The sequence below is a fragment of the Vidua macroura genome, chromosome Z, assembly GCF_024509145.1.
Source record: "Vidua macroura isolate BioBank_ID:100142 chromosome Z, ASM2450914v1, whole genome shotgun sequence".
Lineage (NCBI taxonomy): Eukaryota > Metazoa > Chordata > Aves > Passeriformes > Viduidae > Vidua > Vidua macroura.
The window spans coordinates 13,365,478-13,384,690 of record NC_071611.1 but is presented as its reverse complement, the minus strand read 5'-3'; the positions used below and the strand labels follow the sequence as shown (position 1 = coordinate 13,384,690).

Genomic DNA, 19,213 nt, shown 5'->3' with positions numbered 1-19,213 from the left:
TGTAATCAATTGCAGCTATAAGGGCTTCAATTCCTTCTTCTAGTTGGAAAAGAATCTCACATGAGTGAGATCTTTACAAAAAAAAAAAGCTCAGAAGTAATCTTTCAAGACATCTTTAACTTCATTCTCAAGAGCTAACCTAAACTTAATGGTAAGATGAACTAGTAGCACAGACAGTGAATAGGAGAAAACAAGAGGTAGATCGCAAATCTAGAACATTTGTCTTTTCCTGCCACAATACAGGGGTTGATCAAATGGCTCATCACAAAACTAGAAGTCATGTTTCTCTTTTTATCCTTCCCTCATCCTCACCACAGTTTGACTTCTCCTATTTTTAATTTTTTTATGTACTAGTTTTCTGTTAGATTAATGAACTAATCAATCAGTCAGTAAGGAGTTTGGTGACCATGACTTGTGTAGGGAAGTGGAAGAAATGCCTGGCCTGAAGCACTGCAGACTTTGATGAGTGAGGCAAGTAGACACCTTTCTGGAATATTATCACCTCAGCCATAGTCTCATATTGCTTCTCAAGACCTAAAAGTAATCTGTGCATTTTATATGAATTTATTTTATCTTCAACATAATGATACTGATCAACTCCAAGTAATGGGTCATCCATGTAATATGACTTATTTTCACTGTAGAACTATGTAGTCCTTCAGGCAAAGCTTGCTTTTTTCACAAGATTCTATTAAAAAATCAAGGGGCATCACTATGTGAATACATCGCTTGTTCTGTATCCTGACATTAAAATACCTGCCTGTGATAAACAGATTAGCTTCTGGTTCCCTTACTTCTCATTACATGACTCTTAGACCAATAGAGTTTGGCAAGACACAATCTGACTTATGTTCCTCTGATCTTAGACTTCATTCACCAGTACATACTTGGTGCTATCACAGCAGTACTCTAAAATAGCTATTTACAAAAGTATCCAACTTCTGCTCCTTATTTCTAGCTTATCTGATTATTTGGAGACATTTTAGGTTCTGACTGGAATTCTTTATTATCAAACAATACCTAAAACCTTTATTTATCTCAGAAGTGCTTACTTACTTCAGTTGACAACACTTTACCATCTTTCAGTTTCTCATCCATACTATTTCTCCTTCTGAGCAGATGATCCCTTTCCATTTGGAGAGCCTGAACTTTTTCCAAAATGTCTGACTTGTCAGTGGTGCTGCCCTGAAGCTGCATACTTTTATCACACAGCTCCTGATCCAGCATACTTAAGCAGGTAGACAATTTCATACTATCTTTGTTCAAAGCCTAAAAAAAAAAAAAACCACGGCAACCACAGATATAAAAATGAGATATTCCTTTCCACTCAGAAAAACGTACATCACAGTGTCACATTCTGAAGTGAAAAAATTGCTTGTTTCTTGTAATGGGACCTCATTTACTCTGAGTGGACCGATACCATTAAAAAAAAAAAAAAACCTCAATGTGCAGTTTTCTACATAATAAAAATTAAAGGCACTAGTCATTATATGTAACAATGATATTTTGTATTCACTCTTCCTACTAGAAAGTATATATTGCAAGATATTTCCCTGCTGTGTTCTCTAGATAGCAGAAAGACTTAGTCATATTCATAAATTATATATAATAAATATAATATCATTTAATGCTCTGCAATAATGATTCCACAGTTCAGAATTGTTTGGTTTTGGTTTTTGTTTCATTGTTGCAATTTTGGGGAGAAAAAGTGAATTAAAATGACTGTCTGTGTTAATTACGATTTAAATGTCAATTGGCCAAACTACGTAATACCTGCTTCACAGTAGTATAGACACAGGAGGTCCCTTTAGCCTCCTCTGCTATCTTATCTGCCCTCCCCCACCACCAGTCTTTCAGTTAGCCTTATGACTGTGGTGAGTTTTGTGGTTTTTTTTCTTGAATCACCTGGCTAGATCTCAGTTTCTTGATTTCCAGGTAGCATTTCTCTTGCAATAATGCTTCTTTTTTTGCTACAATGGCTTCTCTTTTCTTTAAATCTTCTTCTAGTTCTGCTAATTGTTGGTGCTGTTGAAGAATTCTTTCCATTTCTTCATCCAGCCACTTCTTCTGCTCTTCTAATTTCTAAAGTTTCAAGAGAGATCCAGAGAATATTAACCAGGGCATTTTGACTCAGAATGTTATGTTTTACCTCTCTTCAGAATTACTGATAAAAATGTAGAAGACATTAACATTTCTAATGTCAGTATTAATCCTGCAACAGAATCCTTACTCAGAATAATACAGAAACTGGGCTGACTTAAAGGGGACTCAGCAATATTACATTGCTACATCCCATATAAACAAACTTGTATCAGATGCAGTATCTTTTCTAAAGAATATATTTTTTAAAACTATTTACATAAATAGGTGTCATCAACCCAAGCACAGCAACTAAGTTTAGATGGTACCATGAAAATTCAGCTAGCCCATCCTCATTGCATTTTAGTGGCCCAAAACCAGCTCTTTGTTGGACCTGCAAGCATGGTCCATATAAAGGTATTCTGAACCCACAGTTTATCAGAGGATATATTCCTGTTAAGGCTAAAAATTTTCCTTTATTTAGCTTTTAAAATTTCTTTTCACCTTTAAAGACTTAGGGTAATTAATATTTCAGTGTCCACATCTGAAGTAATGTAGGTGGCACTGCTACATAGGATACATGCTTTTCTAACCCTGTTAGCAACAACTGAAACTAGAAACCACTGTAATTAATATCAGAGTAGAAACCAAAACAAAATAAAACACCTGAACAACCCACAGAACCCTTAAAATACAGCACACCAAGGTCACCCTCAAACCTACTGGACAACCAAATCTGCTGAATTCACAGGTTTCTGAATCAGTATTTTTGACAAATTATAGGGGGAAAAAGAAGAAGACACTAAAGGCCTTCCTTTCTTTCATTCAAAAAGAGTACAGTACAAGAGCTGCTAGGCTCTACTCCCAATTTTTTTTTACAGAAAAAAAAAAAGACTAAACTATGATGGAATACTCTTCATACAAACAGTTTACAAAAACAGATGACTAGAGATTAAGAAAGATTTTTTTTTTTACTTCGGGGTCACACATACTTGGAATAGATTAACTACCTGCAGTTTCTCTGGAGTTCCCACTGAGTTATTTTTCTTCTTTTTAAAAGCAGCAATTTCTTTATCCTTAATTTTAAGGATCTTCTGTTGTTGCTGCATCTTAAGTTGAAGTTCCTGTGAACAAACAAAAAGTACCATTCTTCGTACATCAGTCAGTCAAATACATTTCATGTGAGAGTACCCCCAAGACATAAGCTGAAATACTGACCCTAAATTTATTTATAAAATTGCAATTCAGAACTAGACACTAGGTAATAAAATGAAGGAAAAAAAAAAGCAGAAAGAGAAAGGCAAAATGGAGATTGATGTAAAATGTTTATAGACAATTTCTTTGGTGCATTTATCAAGAAATTCATTAAGGCATTACTGAAAATAAGGGAAAACCTGGTAGTGTAGTTTATTGGGGAAGCAGGGGCAAAAATTATCCATCCTAATCTTTGTCATAAGGAAACAGGAAGAATCCTACTTTAATTTGTTGCTGGTCCTGCTGAAGCTCTGCTTCCAGTTGCTTCTTCTTTTCACTCTCCTCACACAGTTTCTTCTGTATTTGGGATTGCCGATATTTCATCTGAGCCACTTTCTGCTCAAGTTCTCTTGCTTCTCTCTCACTTTGGTTAGATAATGAAGCCAAATTCTTGGTGTCTTCCTGCTTCTTCTGTAAGGTCTGAAAGTTCATGTCAAATTTCAGCTTAAGAGCAGGAAAACTTTTAACTAAAATATGATTCAGCTTCATTCTTTATTTCACTGAATTCTTAGGATCACCAAGATTTACTAACTTCTGCCCAAACAATCACTTGTTATTACTGTAGTTTCTGAGCTATCTGGTGAAGTTGGCACAGGCAGAATTAAACAACATGAAAAGGTACAGTTCATGCTTGGCAATACAGTAAAAGTACTAAAATCTAGCAGAAACCACAGTTCTGGAAAATTTGCAGAGACACAATGGTGTCAGAATGCTGGTGTCAGAATGCTGGTCCTGAGCTCAAGTCAATAAGCAAACTACCTCTTTCTGTATGGAACTTTTCTGACCTGTCATTCTAGGATTGAGAGGTGCAGAGCACCTAAGCTGGCCCTATACAGAATACTAACTTAGATGTTGCAGAACTTAAAAATAGAAGGTCAGTGTCAAACAAGTATGCCTGTGTTGGGCCTGACCTCGCAAAGCATCACAGGGATTTGCTTAGACCTACAATTTATATAGTATTTCCATAAATCATCAATTTTATTTACTGCAAGTAATAAATTTGTAACACCCTCTCTTGGATAAGTCCTTCTATTGGACTATATACAATGATGTATGGAAATCTCGTATCTCCCAATTTTCTTAGCCTCTTATATACCAAGAAGGTATTTCACGTATCTAACCAAGCAGCACTTGTTGATGTTAACCAGCACTTGTATAATAGTATTAAGTTTCCCACTAGCTACTTCAATCTAACCAGCTTCCAGTGTGTAAAACAGGTACGAATTTTACAGCGTTAAGGTTCAGACAGTGAGACAGAGATTTGCAAATCTTAATAATCAGATCAGAAATACCTGCACTTTCAACTTAGCTGCCTCCATCTTCTTCTGGCACTCTTTCTGTAACATGACTTTCTCAGGAATATCACTCAGCTCTTTACTGTCCAGCTCCTGAAGCTGCTTTTGTGTTTCAGCCATTTCTCTTTTGGCCTGCTCAATTTCTTGCTCCAGTTTACTTATCTTCAAAGAATACTGCCTGCTTACAGACTGAGCATCCTTACCTTAAAGACAACATATACAAATAGTTTAAAACCAACATAATCATCAGTTGAAATGCAATACTCACTCCTGGAGCTGAAATATTATTTACTTTGTTCTGGCTAAGTCAGTAATTTCTGATACATCTTCCAACACTAAAGGAACCTGCAGTTCCCTTATAACTCTGAAATGGAGACACAGAGAGTCCTGAATCTGAACATTTCATGAGTCACCTCATGCCACCAAATAAAGTGCCATCTGAGTGCCAGAGTTAAATTCTTCTGCCAACTGTAGATTTTGGCAAAATAGCTATCCTATATTTCATAATTTTGTTTGGTTTTTTTTTCCCCAGAAGAATATGCCATTTATTTAGTACTCAACTTTCAGCTTAATAATTGGATTGTGTTTCTACTCTGTGACTTGTCCTGTTCAGGCAATCTGAGATGGCACAGAATCTTTCCCAGACCACCTCAAGAGAATGTAAACAAAAGAGAAGAATGTGATTAAAGGGGCTAAGGAAAGAGATCCTTAGTCCTTGTGATGGATCCTGAGTCATCATCACAAGGTTAGTCTCTCTGTCAGGACAGATGTGTAAGGGATGTATGCTACCAGGAACACTGATTTTTCTCCTTCATCCACTTCTGACCCCCATTTCTCTACTGTTATAGAAGATACAATGATGTATCTTTTCTCCAATCCCAAACACTATGTCACATATACACATCTACAAAGAGATAGCACTGACCATACATTCAAAATTACACTACTGTTGGATAAAAGCAATAATCAACAAAGCACAAAAACTATTTAACAAATAATCTTCATAGCAGAGTAGGCTGCAATCAAAATTTTCAGTGTGATCATAGCAAGTAATTAGCAAAAATTATGGATTTTTAGGTTGTTAAAAGTATTCTTTTCTAAGATAATTATGTAAAATTATAAAAAGATAATTATAAAAAGATAATTATGTAAAAACTAAGACATACAGGACTTTAGGTTTTCAGTGCCTTTTCCTTTGTTTCAGAACATCTTCATTCCCTTCAGTATCTAGTATTCCTACAGTAGCCAGTTACCTGTTCTTACTAAATCCTTAATAAGTTCCTCTTTCCTTTTGATATTAAGTGCAAGTTCTTTTATTTTTTGCTCAGCCTTAGCAAGTCTCAACTCTGAATTCTTTAACTTCTGCATGTTAACAACATGGATTTTCTGGAGGCTGTCAATCTCTTCACCTTGAAAAAAACAAAGCTAAATAGAGTTATGAAATCTGCAATAGATATATTGCAGATTCAAAAGGTAGTGCTCTGCAATACTGACTGTGTGCTGTTTTTCCATATGAAGTACAAGAATCAAAAGGAGAGAAGAAAGCAGGGTATTCTTCCCTGCCATGTGTCTAAACAGGAAAAAAAAGGATAGCATGCACTTGCATTTCAAGACCCTAAATCTGAAAAAATATTTCAGAAACCACTTCAGTATTTTTGGTAAGATAATAGCATCCATTTTCTTTCATTGAAGCAATACTAAAGATTTATACCTGAGAAATGTTTTGATAAGTGAACTGCTTTCTGGCTAGTAGGTTTTACTTAAGAGGTTGCTAACATCAGTTTCAGAATGGGAAAGAACAGAAATTGGAAAACATTGAATTATAATGAAAAAATATTTTTTTTAATTATAATGAAATTATTGAATTACTGAATTGAATGAATTATTATGAAATTATACATTGAATTATACTACATTGAATTATAATGAAAAAAATATTTGTAACAAATACACATATTTTACTGGGAAAACTAATTACACGTGCTAAAGATATTATTGCATATTCTGATACTGTAGTAGGATTTGCTCTAATGACTTCCATTATACCTGTGGTTGTGTCAGTTTGTAGCGCAGATTTATTGGACAAACCAGACTTGTCTACTTGACATTTCATGTCACTAACATCAGGAAGAAAGCACAGAGATGTATGATTTTGTGTCCATGTTCGGTTTATGGAACGCCTATGGAAGAACAATAAATATGCTACTCTGCAAATACACAGGGATTTTTTTTTTTTTCTTTAAGCATCATGCAAAGTAGATGATCTTAACAGAGAAGAAGCTCAAACTTACAAAAGCATTTATACCTTTTTCCTCATCCACACCACTCCCACACACATCATCACCCAATCCCCCAGTCTTCGAGGTAGATTCTGACCCACAAGCAAGGATTATGCAATCTTTGCTAAACCTACATATATTAAACTTATTTTGTAGTATGCCCAGTTGGTCCCACAGGTTTACTGTTAAGTATCATTACAGATGGTCTCATATCATGGAAGGATTAGGCACTAATACTACCTTTGCTATACATTTTTCTGTAACAAAAGTTAAAGAACAACAAAAAACTACTTATATGAGGTTTTCTCTTTGCGGCCTGCATTGTCTTCCTCTTCATCACTGTGATCAGAGAGGTGGCAGTGAAGGACTTCATCTTGATCTTCTAACTTGCTCAGTATAATCTGTCTGCGAATATGGAATTCTGCCATTATCTGGGCCAGAGACAAGATGGGGGGGCTGGTATACCCCTGTCAAAAAGCACACAAAAACAGTGATGGGTAAAAATACTTGCAATAATTTAGCATTTCATTATTCATATTTTAAAAAATATTTCACCACCTGAGCTTGTAAGCAAAATTACACAGGTTTTATATAATAACTCTGAATGCCTTTGTAACATAATGTTTTGCAAGAGCCTAGAGGAGTCATTCCAAATGTGAAAACGGGCACTGGTAGCAATTCATTATCCCATGTACTCAACATATTGATAAGACTAATAATTCATTTTTTATAATGTTTCATACTGGAATCCTCAAAACCCCTAGAAAACCAGCTGAGGGGTGAGAAAACATGACAGCCATAGCACTTGTAGGTGGGAATTTTAAGCCTAAATATTTTGGATAATTGTGGCATACACAAATATTACGAAACTAGTTTTTCAGTGGGAAGTTAAGCAGCAGTATTTGAGAAAGACATCATATGTTATCATGTCATGTCTAATCATTGGCCTATAATCATTACACAGTAGAAGGGGGAAAATCTGGGTAGACCTTACCTTTTGGATCTCTGTCCCTGAAGGTAGGTGAAGGGGGCGCAGATTTTTTGTGACTGAGACACTGTAGGGCCTCCTAGCAAATGCCATGACAGCTGGCCCATCTTCATAAGCACTTGGGAAATCTAAAGCTTTCACATCTGTAAACTTCTCTAATTTCAATTTTAGCTGATCAATGACTATAAGTTGTTCCACCATTTTCTCAGTCTCATGGGGAAAAAAAATAAAGCAAAAGCAAAACTGAGCTCTGTATCATATTCACGACTTCCAGTTCCTCACAAAGGTCATGAATCTTGTAAATCACCCACTGACCCTTAATTATTGTGCAGGGCACAGGCAAATTCTGCAACAAACTGAGAATTTTATGAAATATCTTCAGTCAGTCCCCCTCCCCCCTCCCACTCCCCAGTCCAGTAAAGTTTAGATACATTTTTGTTCAGAAAGACCTACCCAGGTGTCCTGGGTTACAGAAAGAGTGCCAGTGGGTGCCAATGGGGTGTAACCAAATTGAGTATTCTACACCATTTCTGACAAACTGTTAGTGATTGGTCATTTTCAGTAGATGCCCATTAGATGCCCAGCTGACACCTCAGGCCACAAGCTGGGTGTTAAATGAGATAAGGGAGAAGAGCCAAACCCTGTGAGAAGGGGAGTGTTTCTTTTTCTTCACAAATGACTGTGCAGTGCTAACTCCTTCTGGGGAAACACCAGCACAGTCCCACCGATCCTGAAGGCGTCATCTCTGCCGATGGGCCATAGTGGACTCAATGGCACCACCACAATAACGGATAGCTCTACCAACTTAGACCACCAAAGATTCCCAAAAATATCCTGTGACTCACAGGATGACATCATTCCCACTGTGCAACTGTCTGCCCTAGAGGATGTGCTGAATACTCTCCCTTGAACCTGACCATATATAACTGGGGACTTTGAACCCCCATCACACCTGGACAGATCCAGATGAGGCCCAGAACTTCCACAGGACCACCAGTTTTGACTGCAACCGTCACTTCAACAGGACTGCAATCACCACTTGATAGGACTGCAACCACCACCTTGGCCAACAGGATGCCAGGTTGTAGTCTGACTTTATGGGTCTAAGCCAGTTTTAATGGCATAACATTTATTTTAACCTTTCTGTTAAATTGTGACTTTGACCTGAAATCTCTCTCAAGGTAATTGTGTGGGTTTCATTTTTCCCACAGCACACCCAGTTTAGTTACATTAGCCTATCCAGGCATCTAGTGAGAAGTGGATGACATAATTAGGAGCTCATGCTTGCTTTATATGTGTGCTTATGGAGAAATGAGAATTATACTAATATTTTCAAATTAAACATATAGTCTGAGTCTTATTAATTAAACATGTATATGGGCTTCCTCTTCTATTTTGTACAATTCCACTTTAAAGATTACTTATATTAATAAACTAAACATGTACATGATCCCAGGATCACTTGCTGCTTTTTCTTCCACCCAGTCTCAGGTTTGTTGATATTGCTAGTTTTGAGACCTTATGTGCTTCTCCTACAGCATTCTCCCTACATTGTTTAAAAGTACTTATGTTATATAACTGATTCATCCATAAGGCCTGGTTATTTCCATTTTCTACTCACTCTATTATTTTTTTATTCTTTTTGAATATGGTTAAAATCAGGCCTAGCAACAACAGGGAAGTTGAAATATAGCACATGATACATTCTGCATTCTTCTACTTCGATTGACACATTTTTATTAATTCTTTATGTTGTTGCCTTAGATTGAAAGTTCCTTCCAAACACAAACAATCCTTTACAAGTTGACATTGTGTTGGAATACACTACATATTATTCCTATGTCATAGAAAATAGAATATATGTATGAATATAATAGTTATTGTTTTGGAAGAAGCAACAGCCAACTGATCCACCCTGAAGCTCTTTGTCCCTGATACAACTCCACAGTGTAACACCCATTGCATAAATACATATGTGTATAAACATTTATTACCTCCTACCTCATACCTGCTACTCTAAAAGTCCTAATTCTATCATGTACCATTAAATTACATATGCCTGTGAATACAATGTAAAATATTTGACAGAAGCATTTGCTTTACATTGTATGTTTTTAAATAAAAGTGGCAGTTTAGTGAACTAAATGCCAAAATGGTGCCTGAAAGTTCTCAAGCTTCCCTCCTGCCTCTGATACTGGAAGAATCTTCTATCTACACTGTGACAGCTACCTTGTATCCTCCAAAATTTATATAAGCATTATCACAGTATAAGTTGACACTATGGTGTGCAGGCTAAAAAAAAATCTAGCCGACAGTGACAGAAAAGAAAGAAAGTGAAGGAAGTGAATGAAGAAAGAAGGAAGAAAAAGATCATGACTAGTTTACTTACCTTTAATGCACTGACTCTCCCCAAGCCATCAGAAAAGAAAAGGGAAAAGGGGAAAAAGTATAATAAGGAGAAGAGCACTAACTATCCATGTTTATGTTTTTCTCTTTTAAAAATCATATAATGAATTATCTGTAGTCTGCATGTCCAGCAACACCAGCAGAATATTAACTATTCTATGCCCAGTCTTCTCAATCTTGAAATGTTATGCACATACTGGTCACTGTAATTTCATTAGCAAACTCAAGATCCACTGAAAGAAAGAGGAAAGCAGCCACTTTGTCATTACCTCACTTTCCACTGTGTCACTCAGTCTTTTCTAATGGTAAATGATCAGAAAGTTAGGATGGAATTCTGTCTTATAAAGTCAAAAGGGGCCAATACTCTAATTCTTAATAAAGCTACAACAAAATAACTTTTCCATACAGCTTTTCAATTAAAGCATTTGGTAGGATGCATATAGTCTTTTCTAAATTCTAAAGCATCTTTCAAATCCTAATCTATTAATTGTCCTGAAACTGCTTAACAATTATACAAATCTGGGGAGAGGGTTGTGTGTCATGCTTCAGGAAGCATGGAGAGCATGAATGGTTCAGTTCAAATTATGCAGAAGGCTTCTGGCACAGATAGGCTCATATACAGTCTCCAGGAATCACATTACTGTGATACATCCACTAGAAGAACCCAATTCATTCTGTGAAACAGCTCTAATTAAAACAAAATATCCCTAATATTGAATGGTAATTAAGTAAAAAAAAATTCTGAGTGACCTATTGAATGCATTCACATGGTAGAAGGATGGTTCAGTGCAGATAAATGTGTACCAGTGGAAAATTACCTGTAATCTTTGTGTTTCTTGAGCCTCCTTTAAAAATTCCTGTTGTTCTTTCTTTTCTTGTAGTAATGCCTTTATCTGATTCTGCAGTATCCGCACTTCATGATTCTTCTGGCTAAATAGTTCTGCATCCATAAGTAGTACCTGCTAGATAATAAAAGTTCAGCTGGGTGAAAGGGACATTATTATTCCTACAACTGGAATATTAATCAAAATAAAATCTCATTTGTTGTTAAAGACATGACCAGAACTGCAAAGTCTTGAGATATGTACAGCAAATTGTCTAAGTGGTTATCTGCAGTTTCTAGCAGCTATTTCTTCACTTCTGTTTCATCTATTGATTTTGCTCTGACAAGTTTCATTCTTCCCAAGGAGATAATGTACTCACACCCAAACCTAATTTATTGAAGTATATATTAAATTCAATTATTCTCTTTAGTATGCTGTTACATGTAGCTACAAGATCACAGCATCTTGTGATTAACATACTTCTCAAATGAAAACAGTAAGAATAGCTGTCCTCAATCTGCAACTTGGATAACAGTTTAAAGATTAAAGAAAACATAAGAATGCTTGTTCATATGTTCTTGTGAATGAATTTATACTGATTGATGGAGACTTCCAAACGTTGTTAGTCTCCCAGAAAGCCTGCAGAAGCCAAAGACAAAGTATTGAAACATTACATCAACCCACAAACCTTCTCATTCCTGCTTTTCCTATTTTTTCCTCCAAGAGTCCTGGTGGTGGACATAGGAATGAGTTTGGGTATTAGCTACAGCCAAACTGGTGTTTTAATATCATGTAAGACAGCTTTATCCAGGCAATAATAGCAGCTAGCAAATAAATGTGTATGTACAGACAAGAACAGGACCTCTACTGTTGGGGTTGGGTTGGTAAGACCTTAACAGTGTGAAAGTTCTTTTTTCTTAGCTTGGTAGCCAAAGAAAAGGTTTGGAAGGCATGAAGCTGAGTTTTCAAGGTTATTTCTTTTTATCTAAAATATTTTTCTTTTGACTTTTTGAGGTCCACTTAGTACAGAAGCTATGGCAGTCTGCCCTGAGCTCTGGGCGTCTCTCACATTATATATTCAAAATTATGTGCACTATGTTTACAGTTCTCATACTAATACCTAAAATTTATGTTCGACAGTGTGTCCCTATCCTAGACTAACAGAAAAGTGTCACTATCACACTGAGACATGGAGGACAAGAAGAAGGAAGAAAAGGTTAGGGCATGCCTAGATTCTTCTATATTGTATTTTTAAATTACATTCTAAAAAACTCCAAAATTCTATTTTTTTCACTCTGTGTCAATTCCCCTATTACACTACTTGAACTTTTTTGGCTTGTAATTCCTCATATAAGGTTGGCAGCCTCTCCCATGGGCTAAAACTGAAGCTACGGGTGTTTTTGATTTGTTGTTAAGGTCCTTGAGCTCCCTGCCAGGGTCTCGAGGCATCCAGACCAGCCAAAGGGATGCTCTGGACTCCGACACTCTACTAGTTGTTAAATCTGTCCATATGCAAACCCTGCTCTAGAGTCTGTAGTGTCTCATTTATTTTAGCCTTTCTCTAACCATCTCTTCCTGGCTGTGGATGGCATACTCACCTAGTAAAGGGAGTGTAACCTAGGTTTAAGCTCAGCTTTTATACTGTTTTGAAGCTGGGAAACAGAGGTTTAAAACAAGCCACAGAAGAAAATGAAAAAGTTAAAAAAAAAAAAAAAAAGCTGTGATTTAGATTGCTTGAGAACAAAGAAAAGACAAAATTTGTTTATGCAATTGCCTGATAACAATCTATAGCTTTATCAGTTTGGTTGCAAACTTAAAAATGGGCTGATGTTACAAAATTCTAACTTATTGGAGCACAGCCTCCTTCCACACATGACAAACTCAAATCAGTTTTTCTGAGGTATTCATCTGGCTTCAGAACTTCACTCAGATTCCAACTGGTCTAGAGTTGTTTTAAGTAATAAAATTATTTTTGATTTGAGATTATTTTCACTGTACATTAACCTGCATTTCTTTTCTTTTGATGTTCACAGTCAACATTTTAACTCAGCACATCCAATATAACTACTTCCTAAAAGTATACGGGGATGTTTATAAAAAGAATTATTTATTTGATCATGTGTCAGTTTTGTTAGGAGACATGCTCTCAGAAGGCTGAGAGCTCTTCTCTCCACAGGTCATCTCTAAGACTGCTATGTGCTGTGAGAGAAACAGCTAATCTGCACTAGCAATATGACAGGATCCTCAAGGGATATCTGCATGCTAAGACTCACAGATGTTTTGAAATTTTCACCTTATTTGGAAAACCATAGAGAAGTATGATGTCACCAAAAAGCAAAAGTTGATGTTTAACACAAAAGTAAATGTTAGAATGTGATTAGACAAAGAAATCTGGAAATAGTTTAGAAACTCAGTTAGCTAAAGGCATGGCAATGGAAAAAGAAATACAGGAGGTTTTGTGAGACCACAGCTGAAGAAATACAGTTTAGGAAATTGCTAAGAGATAAGAGATGAGACTGTAACTTTGTAATATTAGACAGACTAGCATATTATATACATAGTATTGGATAATATTTGACAAAAATTGCAAAACTTAGTCCCTGGGTTATCTGTAAACTCACTGATATATTTGAAAACATCTACATTGTAATTACATCTGTAATCCTTCTGATGGAGTAATATCTTCCCAGGATTAAAAACAATTTCTGGGTTCACAAGACAACTGCTGAGGGTATGCAACTAAGTACACACTTCCAAGAGAAGGGAAAATTCTCTTTCGCTCTTTCTCTCTCCCTTTCTCTTCTTTTTCCCCCTAACTAAGGGGAAAACTAACTTACCTAACTAAGTACACTCCCTCACTTCCAAGCCCTCAGTCCCAAGGAAGAGTAAAAGAAAGAAAACTTGTGGGTCAAGATAGAAACTGTTCAGTAAGTGAAGGTGAAGTGAAAGAACAGAGAAAATAACACATGTAATGCAGAGGTAGTTAATTAATGCAAAACCAATCACTCTCTGCCTCCAAAGGGTAGACTGATGCCTATTAGCTCCTGTGCAAAAAGACAGCTAACATAACTAAATCCCCCTCCTCTCCCTTTCAGTTTCTGACTACGTCATATGATGTGAAATATCTCTTTGGTTGACTTGGGTCATCTGCCTGGTTGTGCTCCTCCTGTCCCTGGGTACACTCGCCTATCTATTCACTGGTGTCACAGACACAGAGAGTCTGTCCCTTGCTGCTGTGCAAACACTCCGCAGCAAGATAAAACACTGGTGTTTTATCAGCACTGTACCAGTCAGAAATGTAAAACATGGCACCCTGCAAGCATTTATGAAGAAAATTAACTCTATCCCAGTCACTTAGTACAACCCCCACTTCATATTCCACACAGTACAACCCCCACTTCATATTCCACACCATTTATATCATATTCAAGCCCTATACTATCCAATGCAACCTTATTAACCATCCTTTCTTCCCTTCTTATCCTTTGACTTATGCACAGATATCATTCCTTTAGTCTGCAGACCACTTCTGTAAAATACTCTTAAAATGTCCACTGAGTTTATTAAGTCCATTATGTGGGTTCTGTCTGGTTACAGTGATCACTCAGGACGGGAGCCCAGGCTATGCTACAAGAATTGTTGTATGATCCTACAACAGACCAGCACAATCCTTCCATGGTGTCAGAGACTGAAATGTTATCATTCACGGTTTAAACATCGTCATAATGATTTCTGCTGTTATGGCAAAACTGTGCAACAAAGCTGCACACCAAAGCCCAGGGTGAATGTGCCTCCTGATTGAAACTCTGTGAGTTAAACTGACTAAAACTATTCAAGAGAAGAAAAGTGACACTATTGGTTAAAGCATCTCAGGCCTGAGAAGAAATGGATAAGGCTGGGAGAGCATTCACAGAAGAGCCAAGCCCAGCAGGTTCAGGATGGAGGCCATAGCCCCAGGCAGACTAGCTCAGCTGTGGGGCCCTCCACGCCAGAAAAGTCACATCTATGGGACATTCACATGAGGGCATGTTAAGGGGGCATCAAGATCCATCAAAGGCCCTCTGAAGGGTTCCCCAGACCCTGTGCCAGAGGACTGTTCATGCAAAATGATGCAACTGACCCAAAGTCTTTCAAGAGACAGTGTCAAACATGCACCCCCCTCAGGGGAGGCACCTGGGCATTCCCACCTGGCCCAAATGTATATTAATGTATATAAATGTATATTAATCCACTGGATACTATGCTTTTGGCAGGGGACCCTCACCACCAAGAAGACCAGATGGAGAGGATCTACGAGACATCGTTAAGATCCATGAAGGTATGTTTCTATTTAATCTGTCTCTGTCATTCGTCCTCCTTTCCCTTTCCCGAAATTTCCTGAAATTTCCTTTCCTGAAATTTCCTTTCCTTTCCTGAAATTTCATTTCATTTCCTGAAATTTCCTTTCCTTTCCTGAAATTTCCTTTCCTTTCCTTCCCCACCCCTCTACTCTGTCTTCATGCTCAGTAGGAGTTACCTCTGGAACCTGGAGGTGGCTGACCCTCTTCCAATCCCTTTGTCAGTCCCACAACCCCTAGCAAAGAATCCCAGCTGCTGTGTTCCCCTGCCTTTTAGTTCCAGACTGTTAGCCCTACCATTCCAGCTCCAGAGCAACAGGTAGCAATTAGCTCATCTTGTCAGGCAAAATCTTTACACATTATCTTGCAGCTAGGTCATGGATAGGGACCAAGTAGCTTCTGCCTCTCATGATTTCTGTCCCATTCCTATCCTGCTGTGGAACAGGCTGCCTGTTCTCATTCTTCCTCTCTCCTCTGAGCAGGAGCTGCTTCTTCAGCTATTACAGTTGAGGGTTTAGTCTCTGGTTTAGTGTCTCTGTGGCCTCAGATCAAGACACCTTCTCAGTCTCAGACCACCACAAGCCTGTTTGTGGGCTTTTAGACCACACCCTCTTGCATTTCTAAGGGCACTGGATGCTGACTTTATAGGCATGGGGAAGATCCAACACAGCTATACAAGTCACTGTGTTTCACCTTAGCTCCTTCAAATAATGTATTAGTTTGATGGGTTAATGAGCCTGTTCAGATATGAAATCACAAGCTGTCAGGGGCAGCAATGGCCCTGTGCTCCTGACAACTCCTCCCACACATACTGATCCAGGGATCAATCACATTAGAGAATGTTCCTGTGTGGCAAACCCCAAATAGCTGTTTAACCTTATGAACAATAATCAAAGTTGGGATCACAACACATCAGTATGAACAAAGAAAAGACAAAATCAAAGTCTGATTACGTAAGGATACTGAAGGAACTCAGAAACCACTACACCAAGGCTATAAAAAACTGTCCTGGAGGAGAGGGATACGTGCCACTTTTTCCCCTCTCTCTGCAAAATGTCTCTCAGAGAAGAAGAGGTGAAAATAGTTGCTGATTTTATCCGTGAGGTGGCTCTTGGAGTACTGGGACATCCACAATATAAGATCCAAGTACCAGATTAGGCTGATGGCCCATGGTTTTGTCATAGCTCTCCCAAGCAAAAGGAAACAAAGTGATAAAAAGCAAACAAACCAGCAAAATCTGAAAATAGTCATTAATGATTCTTGGAGGCTGTTGTACAGCTAGAAAGGAATCAAGCATCTAAATATTCAAGGACACATACAAATCAGCACCCAAAGCAAATACGCAGCTTCAAGACCTGCAACAGTCATTAAACATCTTAACTAAACAGGTATTAACAAGTTTACTCTAGCACACTATAATCAAATCTGTTATTATCTTGAAAGCCTTGAGCAACAGGTTGGGTTCCAAAATAAACTGTTTTGGGTTACCCCAGTAGGTAGCTAAGCACAGAGAGCTATCTTTTCACTTCTCCCTACCCCCATCTCCTAGGAGGACAAAGAGCAAAGGGAAAGTGAAAGCAAGAAAATATGTGAGTCAAGCTAGAAACTGATCAGTAAGCAAGAGAGAAAGAAAATAAAACAAAAGAGATGATGCAAAAGCTATCACCCACAACCTCCCAAGGCTGACTAATGCTCAGCCAGTTCTGGGCAAAACACAGCTAAGTCTCCCTAAACCTCCTCCTCTCCCTTTTTATTGCTGAGCATCAAGTTATGTGGTATGAAATCTCTCTGATTAGTTCAAGTCATCTGCTTTGTTTCATGTTTGTGTCTCCAACTATTCATGCATCCTCCAATCTGTTTACTGGGGGGCGCAGGCAGAAAAACAGAAAGCGTGTCACTGTACAAAACACCATTCAGCAAGAGCAAGAACATTACTGTCTTAATACCTTTGTATTGGTCACAAATCTAACACAGCACCCTCAGAGATGCTATACAGAAAACTAACTTCATTTCAGCCAGACCTAGCATACTAGGAAAGCTAAAACCAAAAATCTACCAGACAGAACAGCTCAGCCTCAAGAATCACCTTGAAACTGACTAGAGAAAATATAGCATTACTGATCTCTGTTGTCACTGATTGTGTATTCAAAAATCCATTACAAAACACCTATGTCCCAGAGATTAGCCAAATGAAATTCTACAATGCTCTAAATTAAATTTAATTGTCAAATTAAGTACAGGTGACAATTTTATCCATCTTTCAAAATGGAGTACAAATTTTGGCAGATTGCTTTTTTACTTAGTCATTTAAATAAACAGCTTATAATTAAATACCTGGCATTTCTTTAGTTCCCTCTTCAGCTGAAGAATTGTAATGTGATGTGGTACAGGGCTGGTCTCAGTCCCTGTGTCAGTCTCCTGGACGATGAGAGTTTCCTTCCTTATTTTCTGTACCATAGTGATCCAGCTCTGCAACCTGTCTCGCTGACTTCTTCTTAAGCTAACATCATCATTCAAATCAACCAGAAAAGGTAAGGCTTCATCTACACAATTTCTGTAACTGAAATATTGAACCTGAAGGCGAGTGAGCTGCTCCTCAAGTGAACTGATACGGGCTTTTTCTTCATTTAAGTCATGTAAATGCTGATTACTGACCTGCTGGCTCTGCAAAGCTTCCCGAAGCAATCTGATTTCAAGTTCCATTTCATCAATTCGGTCTTTTTCTGGGTTGTAATTTACTACTGGTTTATTTCTAATGTTTTTTGCTCTGTTGGCATATTTGAGGGAATTTAAAGATTCATCAAAGTCCAGTGAGGATGGACTTATACATGTTATCATAACAGTCTTGGCATTTCCTCCAAGGGAGTCTTTCAGAATACGAGTAATTTTAGCATCCCTATATGGAATATGTACACTTTTCCTTTTTGGGTCTCCAAGGGCACTGATGACATTTCCCAAGGCCAAGAGACCACTATTGATCTGAACTGATTCTTTGAAGCGTTCACCAGTATTTCCAGTCTTTGATACCCTCTCTGATCCAGCCAAATCCACAAAATGAAACTTTGAAGTGATTGAATCCTGTGCAGCATTCTGATATTCTGCAGACTGCTTCTGATGAATACTGATGGTAAAAATGGCATGAGATCGACTAGAGTGCTCATTCATCTGTGTTGTGCCTGTGTGACGAGCTGCATTGCCACTTTCCAGCAGGCTTATCACTTCATCTGCACATTCTACATGGAATTCCTTAGCACCGACAATCACTTCAAACACCAAACCAGATGAAAGTAAAAATAATTTAATTAAATCTAAACTCTTCAGCAAAAGCTTACAGCAATAACTATAATCATGTATTAGACAAACATACAAGCCTGCTACGGCTATGACCTACCAATGAGGTCATAGCATATAGCTATAAAAATAGCAGATACAATATGTGAAAAGCATGAGGCACAACACATCTGAAACCTGTAGATATTTAATGTATGGGTCTATTGTGCCATAACATTTGAAACAGTATCTCAGACACAAGACACAACTCATTTACACATTACACACTGCACATTACCATTACAATTTACAGTGTAGTGCTACCTAGAAAAAGTATGAGCAAAGTGAGCTCAAAGGATATTCTGCCAGTTAAAAAAAAGACTAAAGCCTGTACTAAGAAAAGAATTTCTATTCTGAATAGCACAGATAGTTGGGCCTTTAGGACAGGTATCTCTTAGTAATCTAATAGGTGTAAATGTAC

At 37.6% G+C, this 19,213-nt stretch overlaps 1 protein-coding gene across 4 annotated transcripts in view; it reads right to left on the bottom strand.

Annotated features, from left to right (window-relative positions):
• Positions 1 to 19,213, bottom strand: part of KIF27 (kinesin family member 27) — a 29,150-nt gene that overhangs the window by 4,896 nt on the left and 5,041 nt on the right. For all 4 annotated transcript variants that reach the window (XR_008441554.1, XR_008441552.1, XM_054004469.1 and 1 more), the window contains exons 4-14: positions 17,797 to 18,725; positions 11,120 to 11,263; positions 7,902 to 8,105; positions 7,199 to 7,374; positions 6,675 to 6,808; positions 5,882 to 6,037; positions 4,626 to 4,831; positions 3,556 to 3,753; positions 3,090 to 3,203; positions 1,906 to 2,082; positions 1,057 to 1,269 (exon numbers count right to left, since the gene is read on the bottom strand). Coding sequence is in view for 2 of the 4 variants with exons in the window: in XM_054004469.1 (XP_053860444.1) it covers positions 1,057 to 1,269; positions 1,906 to 2,082; positions 3,090 to 3,203; positions 3,556 to 3,753; positions 4,626 to 4,831; positions 5,882 to 6,037; positions 6,675 to 6,808; positions 7,199 to 7,374; positions 7,902 to 8,105; positions 11,120 to 11,263; positions 17,797 to 18,725 (2,651 nt within the window). In the remaining 2 variants the exon portion in view is untranslated. The remainder of the gene's footprint in view (positions 1 to 1,056; positions 1,270 to 1,905; positions 2,083 to 3,089; positions 3,204 to 3,555; positions 3,754 to 4,625; positions 4,832 to 5,881; positions 6,038 to 6,674; positions 6,809 to 7,198; positions 7,375 to 7,901; positions 8,106 to 11,119; positions 11,264 to 17,796; positions 18,726 to 19,213) is intronic.